Below are 21,615 nucleotides of genomic sequence, written 5' to 3' on the forward strand. Positions count from 1 at the left end.
TTGACGGTACACTCACACAAAAATAATAAAATTTTTTTTAAAAAAAACCAACAAAAACTTTAATCCTAAAAAACAGGCAGCAGACTGAATTTGGCCTCTGGGCCATTGTTACCAGCCTTTGAGCCCAATACCCCTCATATTATTGTTGTTGGGTGCTTCCCGAAGAGTTCTGACTCATAGTGACCATGTGTACAGCAGAAAGGACCACCAGCTGGCCGTGTCCTATCCTCACAGCCATGGTTTCACGTGAGCCCACTGCTGTCGGAACTACGCCAGTCCATCTCATTGGGGGCCTTTTTCTTTTTTGTTGACCATCTCTCTGCTTTTCCAAGCATGCTGTGTCTCTCCAGGAAGTGGCCTCTCCTTCATAACATTCTCAGAGTGAGACCAGAACAAGTAACGTTCTGCCTGCCCTGCTCTCCGTCACAGCCTGCTAGCTCTTCTGGAAGCCCCTTGTCTAGTCAGTCATCTTTACCATCGCTCCAATTCAAAGGCATCGTGTCTTCTTCAGTTTCCTCTATTCCCGTTACTTGATACTTGAGGAGACGGAGGCCCAGCGAGGTTCTCAGTCTTGCCGAAGGTGAGGGCCAGATGGCGGTGGTGCGGGTTAGCCTTCTGCTGTCAGAGCTGTTGGAGGACCGTCCAGTCCTGTGTGGCTGGAAAACACCAAGCCTCGTTTCTGCAGTGAAGTGCCCGCCTCCAGGACTCCCTGCAGATGGAGGAGTTCTCCCAAGTGTTTGGAGATGGGAGAATTCTTGACTTGGTATTTTTAGAAAAGTGGCCTTTTCCCAACCCCCAGCTTCAATCTGGCGATGTGGATGTGCGTTGCCAGGGTTTTCATGGAAGTGCCAAGTTGAAATTTCCCCTGATTACTTCAAAGAAGCTGAATAATAAAATCTGCTGAAATGTTTTTCAGAGCAGTCCCTTGAGTGTTGCAAGTCTCAGGAAGCTGCAGGTGTTCTGTGCCTGTCTGGCATGATGTGAGGGACCATGTCCCATAGACGGTGGACCACATGGGTCCTGTTGTTGTCATTGTTGGGGACCTTTGAGTTGATTCAAGCCAGTTCCCACTCGTGCGCCCCCATGTGTCAAGAGAGCACTACCTCTTAAAGTTACAGATGCAGACTCCCTTTAAGCTCCTTTTACCGTTGTAGATGTTGTACTTTTGTTTTCATTCCTCTTCAAATATTTTCTATCTCCCTTGCAGTTTCTTCTTCGACCCACATTTCCATGTCCTTGGTGAAGGTTCTGGCTTTGCTTCTGTTACTGAGCTCTGAAGGCAGGTTTCCTGGGCCATGATCCTTATGGGAAGAGACCCCCAGGCCCCCTTCTGTGAAGCTGACCATGGGTTAGCCGCTGAGTACTTGTCCCTGTCCACTTTAGAGATGGAAAGTTCTCCGTTAGAACAGATGTACAGTGGACAAGGGGCTGAATTCCTTTGCCTCACCTCTTCCACCCGACCTTCCCATCACTGCAATGCACACACGGCAAACCTCTTTTCCGTGGCTGTGTAGAGAGGCCTTCCTCTATGATAAGAGCCCTTGTTGGCACAGTGGTTGAAGATTTGGTTAGTAACCACAAAGTTGATGGTTCCAAACCACCAGCCATTCTCAGGAGGAAGAGGAGACAATCTGCTTTGCTGAAGATGAGCACAGCTTCCGAAGCCCCATGGGCTATTATTAGTTCTCCTGTCGAGCTGAGAGCAGTGAGTACCAGGCCTTGTGTTACTAAGTTCTCACGGTAACAGAGAGCAGAGGGATGTCAGGAGAGACTCCTCCAGCAGGGCTGACCCGGGCCCTGGTTTCCAGAAGGCCCACTGGCTAGTGGGGGTGGTGAGACTCGTGCCTTCCTTGGGGTAATGTTGGCAGATGTAACACAGCTTCACCCTGAGGGCTCATTTCTCTCTGATTCGAAGGCTATTGGCATCATGGAGTGGATGTTGGCTTGTTTCTGCTTTCATAGAGAACAGTTATCAATTACAGTGTAAAAACAGAGCTTTTTAAAATGTATTCCTTACCTCAGTCTCAACCACATCAGAATCACTGAGAAAACTCACTTAAATGCCGATTCCCTGGGCTCTGCCCCAACTGTTTTCATTAAGCAGGGTTGTAAGGGGTCCAGGAATCTGCCTTTCAAAGATCTTCTGACATTTCTGGTGGACACTAACAGTTGGGCCATACCATTGCACCACGTGATGAGAGTTCAGGATTGGCAAGTAGTGATGTGTGAGACTTTGGAGAGAATTTCAGGTCATGCTAAGTTTCCACTTTGCTCTGAAGACTGGAAACAGGCCCTGAAGGTCCTGGTGGGGAGAGCGGCGTGTGAGAAGGGCTGATTTGAGAAGATTAACCTGACAGCTGTTAGAAAACCACTGTGTGTGTCCGTGACCTGCAGGCCAGGATTAATGTGAACCAGCTTCAGCTGTGCCTGGCACAGAAGTGGGCGCCGATGCCAGGTGTCATGTTTCCTCCGGAGGTGAAATGATGACAGAACGAAGGGTGGTGGTGGAACTCCATGAATGAAGATGTAGCATGCTGGACTCTCGTTAAGCTGGTCATGTTGGCTTCTCAGGGCTGTTGAGACAAAGTATGGTAAGTTGGGTGGCTTGTCAGAACAGCTGTGTCCTCCCTCACAGCCCTGGAGGCCAGGCGTCCGTAGTCACGGGCTGTTGACCACATTGACTCCTTCGGAGGCTCTGAGGCGAATCTGTTCGTGCCTCGCTCCTGGCTTCGGGGGACATGCAGCAGCCCTTTGTTCGTGGATGCCTTGCTTCAGGCCTCTGCGCCCTCGTCACATGACCATCCTTCCTTGGTCCTGCTGCTGCTTCTCTTTTCTGTGGGACACGGTAGCTAGTGGACCAAGACCCAGCCTATCACACGATGACCTCATGCTTATGTAACTTACGGCACCTTCAGACAGCACCGTTCCTTTGCTTATTTCCCAGGTAGTAGATTATTGCTGTTTATCTTTAGTGAAACTTAGGTGTGGCTCTGGGAGTCATGGAAGAGCCCTGGTGACACAGTGGCTAAGCACTTACATGCTGGCCACGTTTGCTGCAAGGAAGTCGGCCGTCTTACTGCTCATCCAGAAAGCTCAGGACTCGGGCTGTGATGTGGAACCTGCATCTTCACCCCTGCTTTTCTTGTTTTCAAACCAAACCCAGTGCTGTCAGCCGACCCCGCTCGTGGAGGCCCTCTACTGAATTTCTAAGGCTCTATGTGAGTCTTGAGACGAGCAGATTGCCTCACCGTTCTCCTGTGAGGCAGCTAGCGGTTTGGAACCACAAACCTTTCAGTTAGCAGTCCAGGAGGTAATGCACTAAGCCACGAAGGCTCCTTGAGACAGCGTTACTGAGATAGGATCCACACACGGCGCATTTCTTCCCATTGCTAGAATCCAAGCCAGTGGTTCTCGGCTATTCACAGAGGTCTTCCAGTGTCACAATGGTCAATTCCAGAATGCTGTCGTCATCTCAAAGAGAAATGCCGTCCTCTTGACGTCTCTCTCCTCCTCCAGACCCCTCAGCCCAAAGCAAGCACTCAATGACTTACCTGGAAAAATGTCCCCATTCTGACATTTTACAGCAGTGGAAGCATGAAATATGTAGTCTTCTGTTGTAGTTTGTATTGTGTGTTGTTGCCTTCTGTTGTCAAGTATTGTTCTACTCCATGAATACGTCACACGTTGTGATCCATTCACCAGCTGGTGTAGCTCTGTGGAGTCTGGGCTCACATAGATCATCTTCATGATCTCTAACTGTCTCACAAAGTATCTAGTGTACTGTTGTTGTTAGGTGTCATCAAGTCAGGTACAACCCATAGCAACCCTGTGAACAACAGACCCTGAACTTGTCCTATCCTGTGCCATCTTCACAGATTCTGACACGCTTGAGCCTATTGCTGCAGGCACCGTTTCAATCTGTCTCGTTGAGGGGCTTCCTCTCTTCGCCAATCCCTCAACTTTCTAAGCATGATGTCCTCTCCAAAGGACAGCCTCTCCTAGCAACAAGCCCAGAGTGTTTGAAGCGACGCTTCACCATCCTGGCCACCAAAAAGCACTCTGGCTGTACCTTCTCCAAGACATACCTGTGTGTTCTTTTGGCAGTCCGTGAGATACTCAGTACTCTCCTTCAACACCACAGCTCAGCTCAGTGACATCAATTCTTCTGCTATTGCATGAACTCTAGTGTTGTGCAGGTATGCAGTTCAAATCTACCAGTTGCTCCATGAGAGAAAGATGAGTAATTTCCTCCTGTATTATTTACTGCCTCTAAAAAACCCCCAGATTCTGAGGCTCTGTCTAACATACTTTGGACGTCTTGTAAGGAGGGACCAGTCCTTGGAGAGGGACATCATGCTTGGGAGGGTAGAGGGACAGCGCAAGAGGGCAAGGCCCTCTATGAGATGGACTGATTCAGTGACTGGGGTAATCGGGATGGGAGTGTCAGAGACAGAGCGATTGGCACAGGACAGAGCAGAGTTTAGGGCTGTTGTACATAGAGTCGCTATGAGTCACAAGCAACTCGATGGCATATAACAACAGCAACAGCAAAAACCCCCAGAAGGGTCAGTTATGACTCAGGTCTTACTGGACAGTACACCATAACAACTTAATAGATAGATGGTGTCTAATCCATGTGGTATTCCTGGCCCAAGTCATAGTATTTTCACTTGCTTTTAATGTATGTGAAAATTGAATGTTGGATAAGAAGACCAGAAAAAAACGTAATACCTTAACATTGTGTTGTTGAAGATCGTTGACCGTCCCGTGGACTGCCAGAAGAAAAAGCAAATCTGTTTTGGAAGAAGTACAAGCAGCCTTCTGCTTAGAAGCGAGGACAGTTACACTTTGTCTCATATACCGGACAGAGTATCAGGAGGGCCAGTCCCAGGGAAGGAGAATGAGGCTTAGAAAAGTGAAGGGTCATCAGAAGAGAGGAAGCCCTTCAACGAGGTGCATTGTCCCAGTGACTGCAGAGACAGGCTCAAGGCCACCAGACACCGTGAGATGGGGTCAGACTGGCCGGGACTTCCTGTGTTCACACAGGGTCACTACGAGTCGGAGCTGACTTGGTGGCACTTAACAACAGCAACCATACAGTGAAGTCCCAGGGCGGCGGGGGGACAGGGGGGAGAGTTGGTTGATCACCAACTATTGACCCAAAGGTTGGTGGCCCAGACCCACCCAGAACAGGCCTGGCTTTCTGCTTCTGAAAGGTCACCGGCCCGAAACCCTGGGGAGCAGTGCACTCGACACACCCCACTCACCCCGGGTCGGAACCAACCCAGCAGCACCTCACGGCGGCAACCGCTTCATGGCTCTCATGAATAACACGGCTGTAAACTCTTGTCTTACACCCAAGACGAGGGCCCCACGCAGCCCACCTGCCCCGTCCCTGTTCACACATGGAAGGTGTCATTTGTGGCCAAGATTAAAGCCAAGCCACGTGTCGGCACTGGCACCAGGACACTGTGCAGCTGCAGGGTGGGCACTGGGCAGCAGGAGTGGCGGGCTGAAATCTGGGTGTCACAGGGACACTGAGCAGGAGGCTAGACAACGAGGGGCAGGCCAGGCAGCAGGCACCATGGCCGGACAGCAGGCATCATAGCTGGACACTTGAGTACCATAGCCAGACAGCGAGCGGCAGGCTGGACATTGGGCCTCACGGGGACACCAAGCAGCAGCCTATACACCGAGGGGCAGGCCAGACAGCGGGCACCACGGGGAGACAGCAGTCACCATGGCTGGACAGTGGGCACCACGGCAGGACAGTAGCCACCACGGGGAGACAGCGGGCACCACGGGGAGACAGTGGGCACCACGGCCGGACAGCGGGCACCATGGCTGGACAGCGGGCACCATTGCTGGACAGCAGTCACCATGGGGATACAGCAGTCACCACGTCTGGACAGCGGTCACCACGGCTGGACAGCGGTCACCACGGCCGGACAGCGGGTACCACGGCCAGACAACGGGCACCACGGCCGGGCAGTGGGCACCACGACCGGTCAGCGGGCACCACAGGGAGACAGCAGGCACCGCGGGGAGACAGGGCACGACGGCTGGACAGCAGGCTGCACACCAGCCGCTGGTCAGTCTGACACTCCTCCCACAGGCTGTCGCTGCTGGGCCTCTCTGTCCTCCTTGTCACATCTGCGCTGCCAGCTTGGTCCCCTCTGCTCACCGCCCACACAGCCCGCCTCCCCCAGCTCTGTGCAGGAAGCAGGAGAAAGCCTGCCTGTTGCCTTTCTCTCTGTCTCAGGCTTCAAAACACCCCAAGGCCCAATCATGGAAGGATCCTGCTGCAGCCAAGCAGGGAAGGAGGCCAGTTGTGGTACCTCAGAGCACTGGTGGGGCCTTGAACCAGAGAGAGGCCCAGCTCGAAGGGCAGCTTGTGGGATCATTCTGGTCCCCTTAGCAGTCGGAGCCTGGCTGGGCAAAGTAGGGCTGCTGTGACTGGGACCATGAGGTTGGCACCCACCCCAGAGAATAGGGGAGCTAGCTCTCCCTGCAGGGAGAACACCGGGACGTCAGAGGAGCCATGGCCTCTGTCCGCCCTCCTCCACGCCCACTTCTCATGCAGAGATGAAGCTTAGCTCGGGGCCTCTACTCGTCCAGGTTCCCAGCAGCTCTTCCGTCTCCCGCCTCCTTGAAAACCAGTTCCCACTGAGTTAAGTCATTATCCATAGTGACCCCACGTGTGTCAGGGAGAACTGTGCTCCATTAGGTTTAATGGCTGGTTTTTCAGTTGTCAATCTGCAGCCATTTCTTCTGAGGCATCTCTGGGTGGATTCAAACCTCACACCTTTCAGTTAGTAACAGCACTTCACCATTTGTGCCACCAAGTTCTGTGGTCATTGGGATCAGGTCGGGGCTTTGTTTCCCGTTTCTGGCGCCTTCCGTCAGGCCTGTCTTCCCGATTTTCTTCCCTTTTTCCTCAGCTGAATTTCAGATATAATGAAGAGATTGCACAAAATACTTGAAAATGTATTCTGTTCCGAGAATAATCTTTTGTCCGAACTGTAGGGCACGAAGGGGTCTGTTATTCCTTCTTACAAAGAACAGAGATACTTACGCATTCATTTAACAATTATTTATTGAGCCCATATTGTTAGATGCTTTCAAGCCAATCCCAGCCTAGAGCAAACCTATGCACGACGTACTGACATGCAGCCCGGTCCTTCTCCAGCCTCCCAGTCGTTAGTGTGTTGAGCCCATTACTGCAACCACTGTGTTAATGCACTCCCTTAGCTGTCGTTGTCTTTTTAACTGGCCTCCTCCTTTCTGTCTTTCTCCAGAGATCAGTAACACCTCCTGATAACATGATCAAACTATGCATGGTGAACTGTCACCAGCCTTACTTCTGAGACGCCTTTCAGCTGAACTTCCTCCACGACGGGTTACTAGTTCTGGCAGCCCTGATGTTCCGTGTTCTTTGCCAACACCAACATTCAAAGGCTCCAGTTCTTTTTTGCTTTTCTTATTAATAATATCCCGGCTTTTGCCTGTGTATGAGGCAATTGAAGACACTGTGACTTAAGTCAGACGTGTTGCCATCCCCACAGCCACTGCTCTGCACAATCCCATTGCTGAGGCTGCATCCGGCCATCTCACTGGGAATCTGCCTCTCTTTCCTTGGCCTTCGACTTTGCCATGCGCTATCTCTTTGTCTAAGGATCAGTGCGAGGACAGCGTTTAATCCATGGGAGCTTCTTGTGCTCCGTGTGTAACGCTCCCAACCTGTTTGCATCCTCTAGAACCATTAGAAATGTGTGTTCTTTTCCTGGAGCTTTCATTAGCTTTCCATTTATCCGTTTTCTGCAACAATCTGTAAAACCCTCAATCCCTCTACCTGCCCCTGTTCCCATTCTTCCATCCATCCAGCACTCAAACCCTCAGTCAGTCTGTCAGTTTGCCAGCAACCATCCACCCACCAAGAATCCGTTCCTCCATCTCTCAGGTACTCTCTAGCTGGACAATTTTCCATTCAGTAAGCCCCCAGCTGTCCATCCACAGCTCATCCACTCATCTGGTCCTCTTTCTATCTATCCATATACCCATTCTCTTTTATATAGTCATCTTTTTAATTAAGATAAAATACACGTATTATAAAATTCATCCTTTCAAAGTGTACGATTCAGTAGTTTGTACATACTCTCAAAAGCTTGCCACAATCGTTAGGATCTGCCTCCCAATGTAGACGTCATCCCCAAAGGGCATTCACCATTGTTATTTTTGGTGCCTACTGTGGAAAGTGGGTTATTGGGTTGTAACCTTTGACATCTAAGCCATCATAGTCATGAACTCCCCGTTCTTAGCTATGCTTTAGCTATACCCAAAAGTTTGGAAATAATTGTTCTTTAAAATATTTCCCAGTTCTCCTTCCAATTTCTTCTTTGACCCATATTTCCACTTTTTTATGAACTCCATAACTTTTCTTCTGTTAATTGATTTCATGTTTTATTCCACCGTAGCTGTAGAGCAATACTCTAGAATATTGCAATCTTAAAATCCTTTATTGACACTTAAAAGTTTAGGCGCTCTGACCTCTCAAAGTCCACCCTTTACGTTCTTAACAAGAGTAGTTTTCCTCGGTTTCAACTTGGATATTTATGCACTTGAACTTCAGAATATAGGTCACAGGGCAAGGTGCGAGATTCTCTCTGGGGGTGTCTGAGTGGAGCAGAAGTTCATCTTGTACTGTGGATTTTTGTGAGGTCCTGCTTGGGCTACAAAAATAGATGGAGGGGATTTCCAGGCCACTGCAAAATTGATCATATCCAGTTCTCTGAGTGCTAACCATCATTGGTATTGCAGAAAATAGAATGGATATGAGGTACCCAAGATATCCATGAGGAGAGGTGGGGAGGGGAGAGAAGGGAAGGAGCCGAGAAGAGAGAGGAGGGGAGGAGGGGAAGGAAGGAGATGGGAAGAGAGAGGAGAGGAGGGGAAGGGACGGAGGGGAGGGGAGGAAAGGGAAGGGTAGAGCAGCGATCATGTGAGCTCAGGAGCTGGGATAGAGCGTGTTGTCTCTGGAGTCACATGACCTGAATCCACATCCTGGGCTAACATTTGTCAGGGCATGGCCTTGAACCTGGGCTAGAGCATGTTATCTCTGGAGTCACATGACCTGGGTCAAAATCCTGGGCTAACATGTGTCAGGGCATGGCCTTGGACCTGTCTTCTATGTGCCTTCTTTTCTTCTTTTGTAAGATAGGAATAACATCAACACTTACATACAAGTACCTGTCAAATCAGACCACGCCCCGTCAAATTGAGCCCAACCTCTCGAGGCTCCCCCTGTGCCGTGGGAGGACTGTGCTCCACAGAGTGGATCTCTTCAAACAGAGCCCACCAAGTCTTTCTTCTCATTCAAGTCTGCGTGGATTCTTGCTCCAGCCTTTGGATGAGAAACCAAGCCCAGTCACTGCTTACGTGACCCTGGGAGCCGTAGCCAAGCCAAGCTCCTTGCCATGTCATCAATTCTGACTCGGGGGGTTTCTGTGAGTATTCCTGAGGTGCTCACCGTAGGAGTTCAGGACATGTCAGTGCGCAGTCTGTCACCAGGCACTTCTCCAGGTCGTGTCCCTCATGATGTAATCTGAGTCTCACGCTGTGAGGGAAACACCCTCCTCCTGTGTGATGCAGGACGTGGAAGTCCAGACAGGGTAACCACCCCCAAGTTTGGCAGCTGGGGTGGGAGCTGGCTGGCACCTGCGTCAACTTCAGAGTCCTGTCTCTGCTTCTTGGGAGGGAACCCTAGATCCTGGTGGAGGTGAACTTCTGGGGGTCTGTGTAGGTTTGATCCTCTCATTCAGAGACTGGATTGCAGGTCACCTGCCCCTCCAAAATGCGTGTGCTTGAGGGAGTGGGTGACCGTATTCCAGAAAGAGGTCCAGAGGAGTCTTTGGGGAGAACCTTCCTGGAACAAGTTTGTCCTGCTAGGGTGTGTGGGTGTCCTGCTCATAAAGATGGCTGCCTCGTCCTCCTGGCCCCTTACAAGCTGGTGACTAAGGGGAAGGACAGTGGGCCTTGCTTTTCATTGATCTGTGTGCCATCCATCTAATGCCACAAGCCATGAATAGAGGGCCATTAGCGTCGATGCTGGAGAACCTCGCTAGGGACCTGCAGACAGTGAGCAGGTGGAAGTGTGAGGCTGTCATGCGGAGACTCTCAGAAAGGCCAAGTTCTATAGAATTTTCTAAGAGTCAGAAGGCTGGAAAGGCCTAGCTGGCCTCTGAAGAGAAGGGCCATTTCGTCCACGCTCCGCTCCTTCATTATAGAGAGAGGATCCCTCTCTGTCAAAGATTGAATTGTGGCCACCTCACCCCTATATTTCCTATGTAGTTAAGTCTATAGAAGAAGCCATATCTATAGAAGACGTCTCATGGGCTCACCCAGTGATTTCTCTTCACTGAAGAATTGCTAAAGGAACTCTGGTGGCCGAGTGAGTAAAGAGGTCTGCTGCCCACCTAAAGGCAAGCAGTTCGAATCCACTAGCTGCTCCAAGGAGGAAAATGAGCAGTCTTCTCCTATGAGATTTACAGCCTCTGAAAACCCATTGAAATGGAAACTGGGAGTTGGTTCCAGTCCGACGACAATGAGCTTTGGGTAAAGAACTTCTGAGAACTCTTTCAGCTCCCTCAGAGTTTCTCACAAGGTCAGACCTCCAAGGGTGCCCTCCATCACCTGCCTCTGCTGTTCTGGGGGCTGCGTTCTCCCCTGACTCTCTGCTCCTGGAGGCAGGGCCCTGACCTTCAGGGCTGTGTCCCCGCAGTGAGCACCACAGGCTGGAGACATGGCTCTGTATCAGTGGTCCAGCATCACGGCCAGCATTGCCCATCTTCATTGGACTAGCTCATCAGCCAGTCCCTGCACAGAGGACGGACGGAGCCTACAGATGAGCTGGGTTTGGATCTTGTGCCCAGAGTGGAGGAGGTTCAGGCCCACACGAACCACATGAACTGAGTATAGGGGAGTGGAGAAACAAGAACATTAAGGGGCTATTAGTAAAAAAGGAGTGGGGTGGGACTCAGGGGAGGGGGAAAATGAAAACAAATTAGAACTATTCACTTAAACCATCTCTGGCCACAGCATAAACCCACACCTTAGAGTAGACCCACACCTTAGTCCCTCCTCTGCATGACCCCACCAAGTACAGGTGAGAAAGTGCAAGAAAAACTAGAGGAAGAACGTCTAGTGTGTCAGCAGGCCTCCAGGTGAGGCTGGTCGAAGCGCACTGTGACGAGCCGAATGGGAAGAAATCAGAAGGCATCAATGAAGGAAGGATAGACCCACTCAACACCAAGACTTTATCCCCTAAGGATTGACAATTTACATCACGATCACCCCATAAATCTGGAATCTAAGCATCTCTTGTCTTTACCGTTGTGTTTGAGAAGAGGCTTCTGAACGGGGCTGAGAGGATCCTGAGTGCCCCCTGGAGGCCAGTAGGAAGAAATCAGAACTCTAGACACTTGTGTTTCTTGGGGAAGCAGTTTTGGTGAAATACCAGTGGGTTATGGGTGAGGGGTAGTTTTTTCCCACGTTGTTGTTATGTGCCATCAAACTGAATCCACCTCATAGCCGACCCTTCAGTGTGATTTCAGAAGCTGTAAATCACACAGGAGGAGATAGCCCATCTTTTTCCCATAGAGCAGCTGGGGGTTCAAACCACCCGCCTTTGGGTTGGCAGTATAACTCCTTACCCACTGGTCCACCAGAGCTCCCTTTTTCAAGTTAGCTCATGAATAAGTGTGTGTATGTTAATATTATTGTGTGTACCATCGAGTCACAACTGACCCATAGCTGACCCTCCAGTGGATTTTCGGAGGCAGTTAATCGCACGGGAGGAGATTGCCCATCTTTCTCCTGTGGAGTAGCTGGTGCCTTGAACCATGTGCCTTCGGATTACAGTTCAGCTTCTTGTCAGTAGGCTGTCAGAGCAACCTGTGTATTAATATCTTGTTGGTTGTTATTGTTGTCAAGTGCCATCAAGTCGTGGATGACTCATAGCGACCCTGTGAACATAAGACCTGAACACTTGTAGAACTTTCATCATTTCTCCAGGTTCATAGGGTTTCCAGAGGCAAGCTATTTCAGAAGTGGATGCCACTCCTGCTTCCAGGCTGGTTTTAACTGGGGAGCTCCACCAAACACTGTTCACCATGGGTAACCATTAATGCATTTGACACATCAGGGTCACAGTGTTCAGCTTCACAGCAGCCACGAGTTTCCTCTGTACAGCAAATGGACAGACCAGTGCTATACCACTTAGAAGAATGTTTGACCAAAAACAATTAAAACTGGCCTGAGGGCCACAGACTAAAATCACTCACCTTTGGCTTGGTAGCATCACTTTCTGTCCACTAGGCCAATATATTATGATCTATTTATACACTCACTTCGATGGAGTAAATTCTCAGCCATGCCAACCCTCACTGGGCTGTGAACTTTATGAGAGGAGGTTGCCCATCCTTCCCCTTCAAAGGGGCGAGTACGTTCAGTTGTTAAATGCTTTTGCGTCAACTCTGGTTCATGACCACCCTGTGTCCACAGATCTGAGCTATGTCTGATCCGGCACCATCCTTACAATTTCTGCTGTGGTCAAGCCCATCAGGACAGTGGCTGTATCCGTCCATCTCACTGCGCATCTTCCTGTCCTCTGAGCGTCCACTTTCCTAAGCACCTTGTCCTTTTCTGGGGATTGGGCCTTCCTGACAACATGCCCAGAGCTATAAGATGAAGACCCATCGTCCTGGCCACTAAGGTGCACCCCAGCTGCATTTCTTTCATTGGTGGGGATTTGATGAGCATTGAATTGTCGCAGTGTGAGACGTGCCTAGAACGTCTGGCATCTCGTCATTGGTATGCAAGGGATTGTTCTCATTATTTACATATTCTCCTCTCTCTGAGCAGTCAGCTGGGTGGGACCGTTTCTGCCTCCAACAAGCATTCCCCTCTTTCTTGCACACAAGGAGTTAGGATGGCCAGGTGATGCTGATGTCACTGAAACATAATAGAAAAAGCTGGGGACAGAGAGAACTCAAACTGTGTCCTCAGCTGGCAGACCCTGGTGAGGTCATTCCACCTCCTTGAAGCTTATCATCTGTCAAAAGGAAATATAAGTCAAAGAGAGTATACTCAGGTCATCAGAGAACAGAGACCCCAACCCAGCCTTGACCAAGGGAACAACCAGGGAACAATGGAAACAAGTATAATGTTGTTGTTGTTGTTGTTGTTGTTGTTGTTGCTGTTATGTGCCATAAAGTCACCTGTGATTCAAAGTGACCCTATATAGCATAGCTCTGAAGCCTACCCTGGCCTGAGCCAGTCTCACTGACTCCAACACAGCTACCCCCCCGTAACCCCAGTTACTGTGGCAATCCTTCTCATTCAGGGTCTTCCTCTCCGGCACTGTCCCTCCACCCTTCCAATCATGATGTCCTTCTCCAGGGACTCACTCATCCCTACTGGCCATGAGCCCAAAGTATATGAGACTGAGCTTCAAAAACCTTGTTTGCAAGGAGAAACTTCGTGTTACCCTCTCCAATACTGACCTATTTGTTCTCTTGGACGTCCATAGTATGTTCAATATTCTTCTCCAGCGCCACAACTCTTTATAATGATTCTTATTACCATGGTTACTGTTCCTTGAGGAGTTCTGGTCCCCCATCAAAATGTCAGAAGTTCTAATCCACCAGCTTCTTGTCAGGAGGAAGGTGAGAAGTCTCCTGTGGAGATTTACAGCCTGCCCTGAGCTGGAATCAACCCGACAGCCGTGGATTCATTGGGTTTGGGTGTTTCCTCAGCAGGCCGTTGTTGTGATTCTTAGGTGCCGTCGGGTCAAGGACGACTCCTAGCTGCCCTTGAACAGCCAGTCTGTCCTGTCCCGTCCTGTGCCAGCCTCACCGTCTCTGGCACACTTGAGCCCATGGCTGCCTCACTGTGTCCGTCCACCCGGCTGAGGGTCTTCCTCGCTTTTCCAGCTGTCCATCTTCGCAAGCATTATGTCCCTCTCCAAGGAACAGCCTCCCCTAGTTACGTGACCAAAGTATGTGGAATTCCTCAGGTAGCGGCTACTTGATCAGCATCGCATTAACTTTGTATGGATTAGTTGCCGTCAAGTTACCTGCAGCTCGTGGCGACCTCACGCACAGTAGGTCTAATGGCTGCTGCACCTGTACCACCTTCACAGTCGGCCAGTCGGCGGTGGACCCGATTCCATTGTTCAGGCCCTTGTGCACGTTCCAGAGAGCTCATTGTCCAGCACTGGATCAGGTCGTATTCTGTGGTGACCCATACGGACTTTCATTGGCTCATTTTTAGAAGTCGTTAGCCAGGCCTTTCTTCCTCATCTGCCTCAGTCTGCCACAGCGTGTGACCAGGATAACATTCAAAAGACCAGCAGCGTAGTGTCTGGTCTCACCACCACCACCGAGCTATCCCCAGTGCAGCAAGCAGCAAGCTGGCAAATGTTGGGCGTTCTCTCTCTATAACTTAGGAGTTAGATACCAATAGTATTTTGTAAATAATGAAAATGGGACTCAGATGGTTCAAAATTCTTCCCAGAAACATGCCAGCTGAGGGTCTCAATCACACAGACCGCAGAGCTGGTGTTCTAACACCTCCAGCATCCTTCGTTGCGTGGCGTGTTGTCTGAGAGAGGGCGTGCCTGGGCTGAACTCTGAAAGATGGGTGGGTCGGCTCAGGAAAGAAGAGAGAGAAGGAAGGCCGTCCAGATGTAAGGGACAGTGTGACCAGGAGATGGCCGTCAGAGGACACAGTGTCTCCATCGTACAGAGGGACGTTCTGCAAAACAATCAGATAGCATGATGTGTTGTGGTCAGTGCAGGCTACCGCCTCTATCACATATCCCCTGCTTCCTTCCGACAGAGAGCAAATGAGCAAAGGGCTTTATCAGCCCAGCAATCGGCCTTGCCTAAGCAAAGACATTTCTCCCTCCTGCTAAATACTGATTTAAAGCATTGTTTTGATCTTCAGCTTCATTGCTGCCTCATAAAAGATTTGAATGCCCGGCAATACCAAGGGATGCTAAGGCAGCACATTGCTTTGCACACTTCCTATTTCGAGAACTTTATAGCTTCTTCATAAATTTGCTGCTTTGGGCAATTTTTCCCCCCACGTTCATTCTCTCCTGGATAGAAATGGTTTATTGGAAAGGTCCCATTCGGCTATTTCCGAAGCAATTATTTCTTTCTTTCTGAAGCTTATTTAAATCCCTTTGCCTGTGCCCAAGGGCTCTGGACATTTGCACAAGAATCAAAAAAAATGGGACAGGCAGTCTGTTTACTGGAAGCAGCTGGGTTTCCCTGGCCATGTCCTCCTCTGAAAGCTGTCTCTGAGTCCTCAAGGTCAGTGGATTGGGAGGCCAAGGCCAAGACAGCTGACCCACCTCCTTGTCTCTATCCTAGAGAGGATACAGTCCTTTTTCTCTCCACTCATTCCTTCATTTGCTCACCTGTCCATTCATCCATTCACCCACCACTCGTTGAACATCTCAGACGTGATGCTGACTCGGAGAGGTTAAAGGACAGCTGTGACAAGTAAGACCCCAGTGCCAGAAGCTCACAGTGTCGTGGGGTCCTTGTCAGCTGCCGTCGGGTCAGCCCCAGGCACAGCTGAGCAACCAGGGACGGCTGTTCATAGGACAGTTGTGAACTCGTTTGAGGAAGACACTTGAGATTCACTGATAGAATCCTCACCTTCCACGCGGGAGACCGGGTTCTGTTCCCTGCCAATGCACTTCATGCTCAGCCCTCACCCATCTGTCAGTGGAAGACTGTGTGGTTATTATAATGGTTTGCTTTTCAGAGCTTCTGAGCTAAGATGGACTAGGAAGAAAGGCCTACTGACCTCCTTATTAAAACAGTCCGTTGAAAGCCCTGCAGATCACAGTGGGGTAGACAGACATCCAGGGGAACGTGGATGTATATAAGGAGGTTGCAATGTGTGGATTGAGAAGTAGGAGAATTAACTGTAGTGTATTCGGCAGTGTTGAAGGAGCCTTAGTGGTGTAGCGGGTTACTTGTTGAGCTGCTAACTAAAAGCTTGGTGGTTTGAATCTCTCGCTGCTCCTTGGAGGAAAACAAGGCCGTCTCCTCCTGATAGGATTCACAACCTCAGAAACCCAATGAAAGGCCTGTATGCATTGGAACCCATGCAGCCACAGTGGGTGGTTTGTTTTGGGGTTTGGTCTGGAATACTCTGCTGTATTGAAAAAGAATGCAGACATCTCTCTATGTTCAGGCAAACTTAAATCTGTACCATAGGATGAATTAGGAAACAGTAAATTAGTGTGAGACAGTCTCACAAAAGACATGTTGACATGTGTGTCACCTGGATGGGTAACTTGGGAGAGGAGCGATTGATATTTTTGACAGGCATAGGAGGCAGTAGAGAAAAGAAGATTTTAACCTTGCCTGTGATTTTTATAAGTAAGGCACATATATCTTCATAGCTGGAGGGTCAGCCAGGAACTAGTTCTGACTCAATGGTACACAACAACATGCATATCACTTTGATTTCTTTAGAGTCCATTTCTTATTGCTGTGTTAGATGCCTGCATAAGCTGCAGACATGAGAGGGTTACAGGAGGGAAGAGGAGGTTTCCTGCAGTGAATTTCATCTGGATAGGGTTTTGGAGGATAAGTAGGAGTTTGCCCAGAATGGTGATGCTAAGTAACTTGCTGACCAATAGGGACAGTCCACAGGAGTTGTGAGAACGGAGGGCCAGGGGTCCCTAGATGTGGGACATGGCAGAGGGGGCCCATCAGGGTTTGAGGCAGGAGCTGAATCCTTCTTGGGCCCTTTCAGAGACCACCTGAGGCTTGGCTATTTTCAACATTAAAGCCACAGGCCTGGATGGTAAATTGTTTAAGACTAATAATAACAGAATAGGGAGCTCTGTTGGCAATCCTGAAGGCACAGGGTTTGAATCCACCAGCTGCTCCTCTGGAGAAGGCTAGACAATCTCTTGTTGGATTAACTGCCTCTGACAGCCCACTGGAGGGTCAGCTGTGGGTCGGTTCTAACCTGATGGTACACAGCAGCAACAATAACAGAGCCCTATGTGCAAATCCCTGTTCTAAGTGTTTCATATTTTTTCATCTCTTAAAATTATTTTCAGAAAATAATTTTATTGTTGAAAATGCACCTATCAAAACACATTGATAACCAAAACGCCAGAAATGTGGATCCAGCCGTTCCATGGGGAAAGATGATGCGTTCTACTCCTATTAAAACGAAAGCCTTGGAAACCAGACGAGAGAATCCACGTGACAGAACGACTCCCTGGCGGTGGCTGGAGTCCACACCAACCCACTAACTACTCCATGTGTGGCTCATCCACACTGGTGACCCTCTTCCCGCTGGGACAAGGGTGAGCCGGCCTCACCCCCTCTTCCTCCATCAGCGCAGACTCGCTGCCTCCTAAACTTCCTGTCTAATCTTTGCCCTTGCTTTCATCAATTTGGGGAGGTGCTCTTGTGATGCAGTCTGTAGGTCTTGAACTGCTATACTAGAGGCTGTAAGTCCGGCAGACAATGATGACAGCAGCTCCGGTTAGAGTGTGATCGTGACCTCTGAAGCCCGGTGAGGGTCACTGTGGGTTGGCGCTGACTTAACAGCATTCCATTTGCTTTTGGTTTTATCTTGCAAATGGTCAGTTTGATTCCATCTAGAGTGCTCCAAACCAATTGAGCTAAACTGTTGTTAATCAAGAATTAAGGTTGCATAGAGAAGTGTACTCTGGGGGTGGGGGGCGAGGAGGGATGGGGGAATTGTATACCAATGAATGAATTTTTTTTCTTTTTCTTTTTGGAGAGGGAAGCGAACTGTTGGGGAGGGGTGGGCCAGGAGAAAAGTGCGGCAATGAATGAATGGAAATCCCAAATCTCCGTAAATGTTTATTAAAATTAATTTAAAAAAATCTTAACACCTGCTAGTAACTTCACTCGTATAACACTCATCTTCCAAATGAAGAAACTGAGGGACAGACACAAAAATAATTGCAGCAGAAGCTAGTTTTCTAAATGATGAGCACTGATTTCACTTTGAGGTACCACCTTACCTTCCTCAGGAGACAAGACAGGATCATTCAAGGTGCTAAAAAAAGTACACATACTGTGATTGCGGCTTTATAAATAAATGTACACAAGAAATAATGAAAGAAAGGGCCCGGTGCTGCAGGGGAGTGGGACTGTGGGTCTCTTCGCCATGGTTTTTCCTTCTCATTGGTTAAGTTCTGTGCTGTGGTTATATTGCACTTATAATAAAAACCCAACGTTTATAAATAATGAAAAGACTCTTACCTCAAGGCTGCAGAGTTGCCAATAAACAATTACAGGATAGTCCAGGCGGAAATGAGAGCAGGGCCGTGTCCCGGCTTCGACTGCAGGCTAGGAAGGAAGCCGAGGACCCAGGCTTGCTGTCTGAGCTGTAGGAATTGAGTTCAGCCTTCCATACCCGAGAAGAGGGCCTGGGACCCTGCTTTCCTCGGTGTGAATCCTTGTCCATGAGAGATTTTTAGCAAGTAAACAGAAGCAGGACACTAAATAACATTGAACCACACAGCTCACATATGAGGGTCTTGAGCTTTTCGCTTTCCAGTCCTCTAGGTAAATGAAGTCCGCTTTTATGACAAAATTTGGTCGCTGGTTCCTGGCAACCTCACATCGGTCAGATCTGCTCTTTCGAGTTCTTGTGGTGATTTTCCAGAAGGGGATTGCCAGCCCTTTGTGAGGTACTTGTGGTGACCTTGACCCTGCAGCCTTTGGATTAGCATCCAGAGTGTCAACCATGTGCACCGCTGACTGAAAGAAAACAATCCACCTCCCCCTCACTGCCCTGGAGGGGACCCTGACCCGTGGCTGCCCCAGAAAGCTTTCAGGAGCTGGCTGTGAACTGTGCGGGAGGGCAGTGCCCACCTCTCCTGAGGCACCTCTGCTGGACCCAGACTCTTCCTCTCCCCTCTCTCCTCTCTCCCCCCTTCACTGCTTCTCTGCTTCTTCTCTTCCCCCTTCGTCTTTCACAAAAGAGCTGTTCATGGGCTCAGATGGCAGACAGGCAATAGTCTTGTTTCCGTTGGACTTGTACAGTTTTACTCTACAACAAGTCATATAGTTTTCCTTTTAATATTAATATACATCTCTGGAAACAGAGAGATCTAAGTTCAAATCCCAGTTCTGCCACATCTTTGTAGCCTACATCTTTGTAGGTAAGTCTCTTGAAGTCTCTTAAGTACCCGCTGTCCCAATTGCATGAGCTTTGGTGATCGAATGACAGGGGTCCCCACACTTCACAGATGCTCCATAGGTGTAGGTGCTCCTCCCGTTCCTACAAAATAGAAGTGGCTTCCACCTGCCTCCCCCCTGTAATCCCTTGTACTGTGTACCATGGACACTACGTGTCTGTTGATTGACTAGTAAAAAGCTATTTATCCACCTGACTTACCCAAGTTATAAGACATTTGCCATTGTACATGACTGTGGATATTGCTTTCACACTAATACATGAAGGTTGGCAGTTCAAAGCTACTCCATGGTGGAATGATGACGTCTCCTCCTGTAGAAAAATACAGCCTCAGAAACCAAATAGAGGGTCACCATGTGTCAAAATTTACTGACAGGTAGATTCCAAGGTCTCCATGATGATTCCATCAATCTCCTTGATGGCAAGAGATTCCAAGAAGTAGTCATTCAAATGGAAACTATTTGAAGAAGTAGAATTCCAGCACACTTCCTTTTGCTCATGTAGAGCTTGTACAGAGGGCAAGATGTTCAAACAGGACAAGTGGCTACTCCAACGTTTAAAACAAGGAAAGGTGTGCGTCAGAGTTGCACGCATTTAGCATAAGTATTCCATCTGTATGCTGAGAAAATATTTTGAAAAGCTAGATTATGTGAAGAAGAATGTGACATCAGAACTGGAGGAAAACTCATCAACAACCTGTGTTGCGTGGCACTTACTAAAGAAGATTGAAGATGGATTTTAATATTAATTAAAGATAGATCCTTTAATATGGATTGTATCTCAGCACAACTGGGCATATCAACAACATCATGCTAGATGCAGAGAAGATTGAAATTATCAAGGATTTCATTTTTTGGATCCCCAATCAGTACTCACAGAAGCATCCAATTGAATGACATATTGCATTATATATATTTCATCCTAGTGGTAGGAAGCTGTGCTGTAGTAGCTGCAATACCAAAGGCACATGGTTCGAATCCACCAGCCTGTCTGCTGGAGAAGGATGAGCAGTCTCCTCCTGTGTGATTTACTGCCTCTGAAAACTCCCTAGAGGGTCAGCTACACGTCAGTTCTGACTCAGTGGCACACAGTAACAACTAGTTAGTTGTTCCTTGGGAGAAAGATCGTCATTCTTTTTCTGGATTTACAGGCTCTGAAACCCTGCTAGAGGGTCAACAGTGAGTCAGTTACAAATTGATGGCACATAACAACAATGGCAATATGTAGATGTGTGTGTGTGTGTGTGTGTGTGTGTGTGTGAGAGAGAGAGAGAGAGAGAGAGAGAGCTGGACCATGACTAGGGAGAACAGAAGGAGAATTGATGCCTTTGAGCTGTGGTGCTGGAGAAAAGTGTTCAGTATACCATGGACCTCTAGAAGAACGAACAGGGTCATCCTTGAGAGGGTGAAGCCAGACTGCTCTTTGGAGGCAAGGATTCTGAAGCTCCATCTGACATACTTTGGACATGTTGTAAGGAGGGACCAGTCCTTGGAGAAGGACATCAAGCTTGGGAGGGTGGAGGGACAGCGCAGGAGGGGAAGACCGTCTATGAGGTGGGTTGACTCAGTAATGAGGGTAGGTGTGTCAGAGACAATGAAACTGGCACAGGACAGAGCAGAGTTTAGGGCTCTTGTACATAGGGTCAGTCGCAGGCGACTTGACAGTACATAACAACAAACAACATATATGTTTTTGTCAAGTGGGTTTGCAGAGAGGAATTAGAATCTTTAGCAAATATGTTCCATCTTCAACTGCACAACACCTAACAACAGCAGCCCAGAAGCTCTCCGCTCTAGCACTCCATGCAGTGTAGAGGGAGCTGGTTTGGGTCCCCTTGTAGCACCCACTTTCAGAACTGGAACAATTATTTTCCTATCTACTGCTCAACACTCTTGGCACCAGCAGCCAGGAAATCAAAAAACGTATTGCGATGGGAAAGTCTGCTGTTAGGGACCTCTCTAAAGAGCAACTCAAGAGTAACGGTATGTCTCTGGAGACTAAGGTGCGTCTGATACAGGCCATGGTCTTTACAATCACTTGTCATGCATCAGAGACCTGGACAATGAGTAAGGAGGATAGAAGGAGAGTTGATGCCTTTGAGCTGTGGTGCTGGAGAAGAGTGCTGAGGGTGCCATGGACTGCTAGGAAAACAAACAGATTCATCTTGGAGAGGGTTAAACCAGGCTACTCCTTGGAGGCAAGGATTCTGGGGCTTCGTCTGGCATACTTTGGACATGTTGTAAGGACAGACAAGTCCTTGAAGAGGGTCATCACGCTTGGTAGGGTGGAGGGACAGCACAGGAGGGGAAGACCCTCTATGAGGTGGATTGATTCAGTGACTGG

The 21,615-nt window shown here is 49.0% G+C and overlaps 1 protein-coding gene across 1 annotated transcript in view; it reads left to right on the forward strand.

Moving 5' to 3' along the window:
• Positions 1–5,840: 5,840 nt before the first annotated feature.
• Positions 5,841–21,615, forward strand: part of KCNQ3 (potassium voltage-gated channel, KQT-like subfamily, member 3) — a 107,631-nt gene continuing 91,856 nt past the window's right edge. Inside the window, exon 1 of the mRNA XM_006879455.1 lies at positions 5,841–6,091. Within this exon, the coding sequence (XP_006879517.1) occupies positions 5,841–6,091 (251 nt within the window). The remainder of the gene's footprint in view (positions 6,092–21,615) is intronic.

The sequence above is a fragment of the Elephantulus edwardii genome, unplaced genomic scaffold (genome assembly GCF_000299155.1).
Source record: "Elephantulus edwardii isolate Elephantulus edwardi_28Jun2011 unplaced genomic scaffold, EleEdw1.0 scaffold00003, whole genome shotgun sequence".
Lineage (NCBI taxonomy): Eukaryota > Metazoa > Chordata > Mammalia > Macroscelidea > Macroscelididae > Elephantulus > Elephantulus edwardii.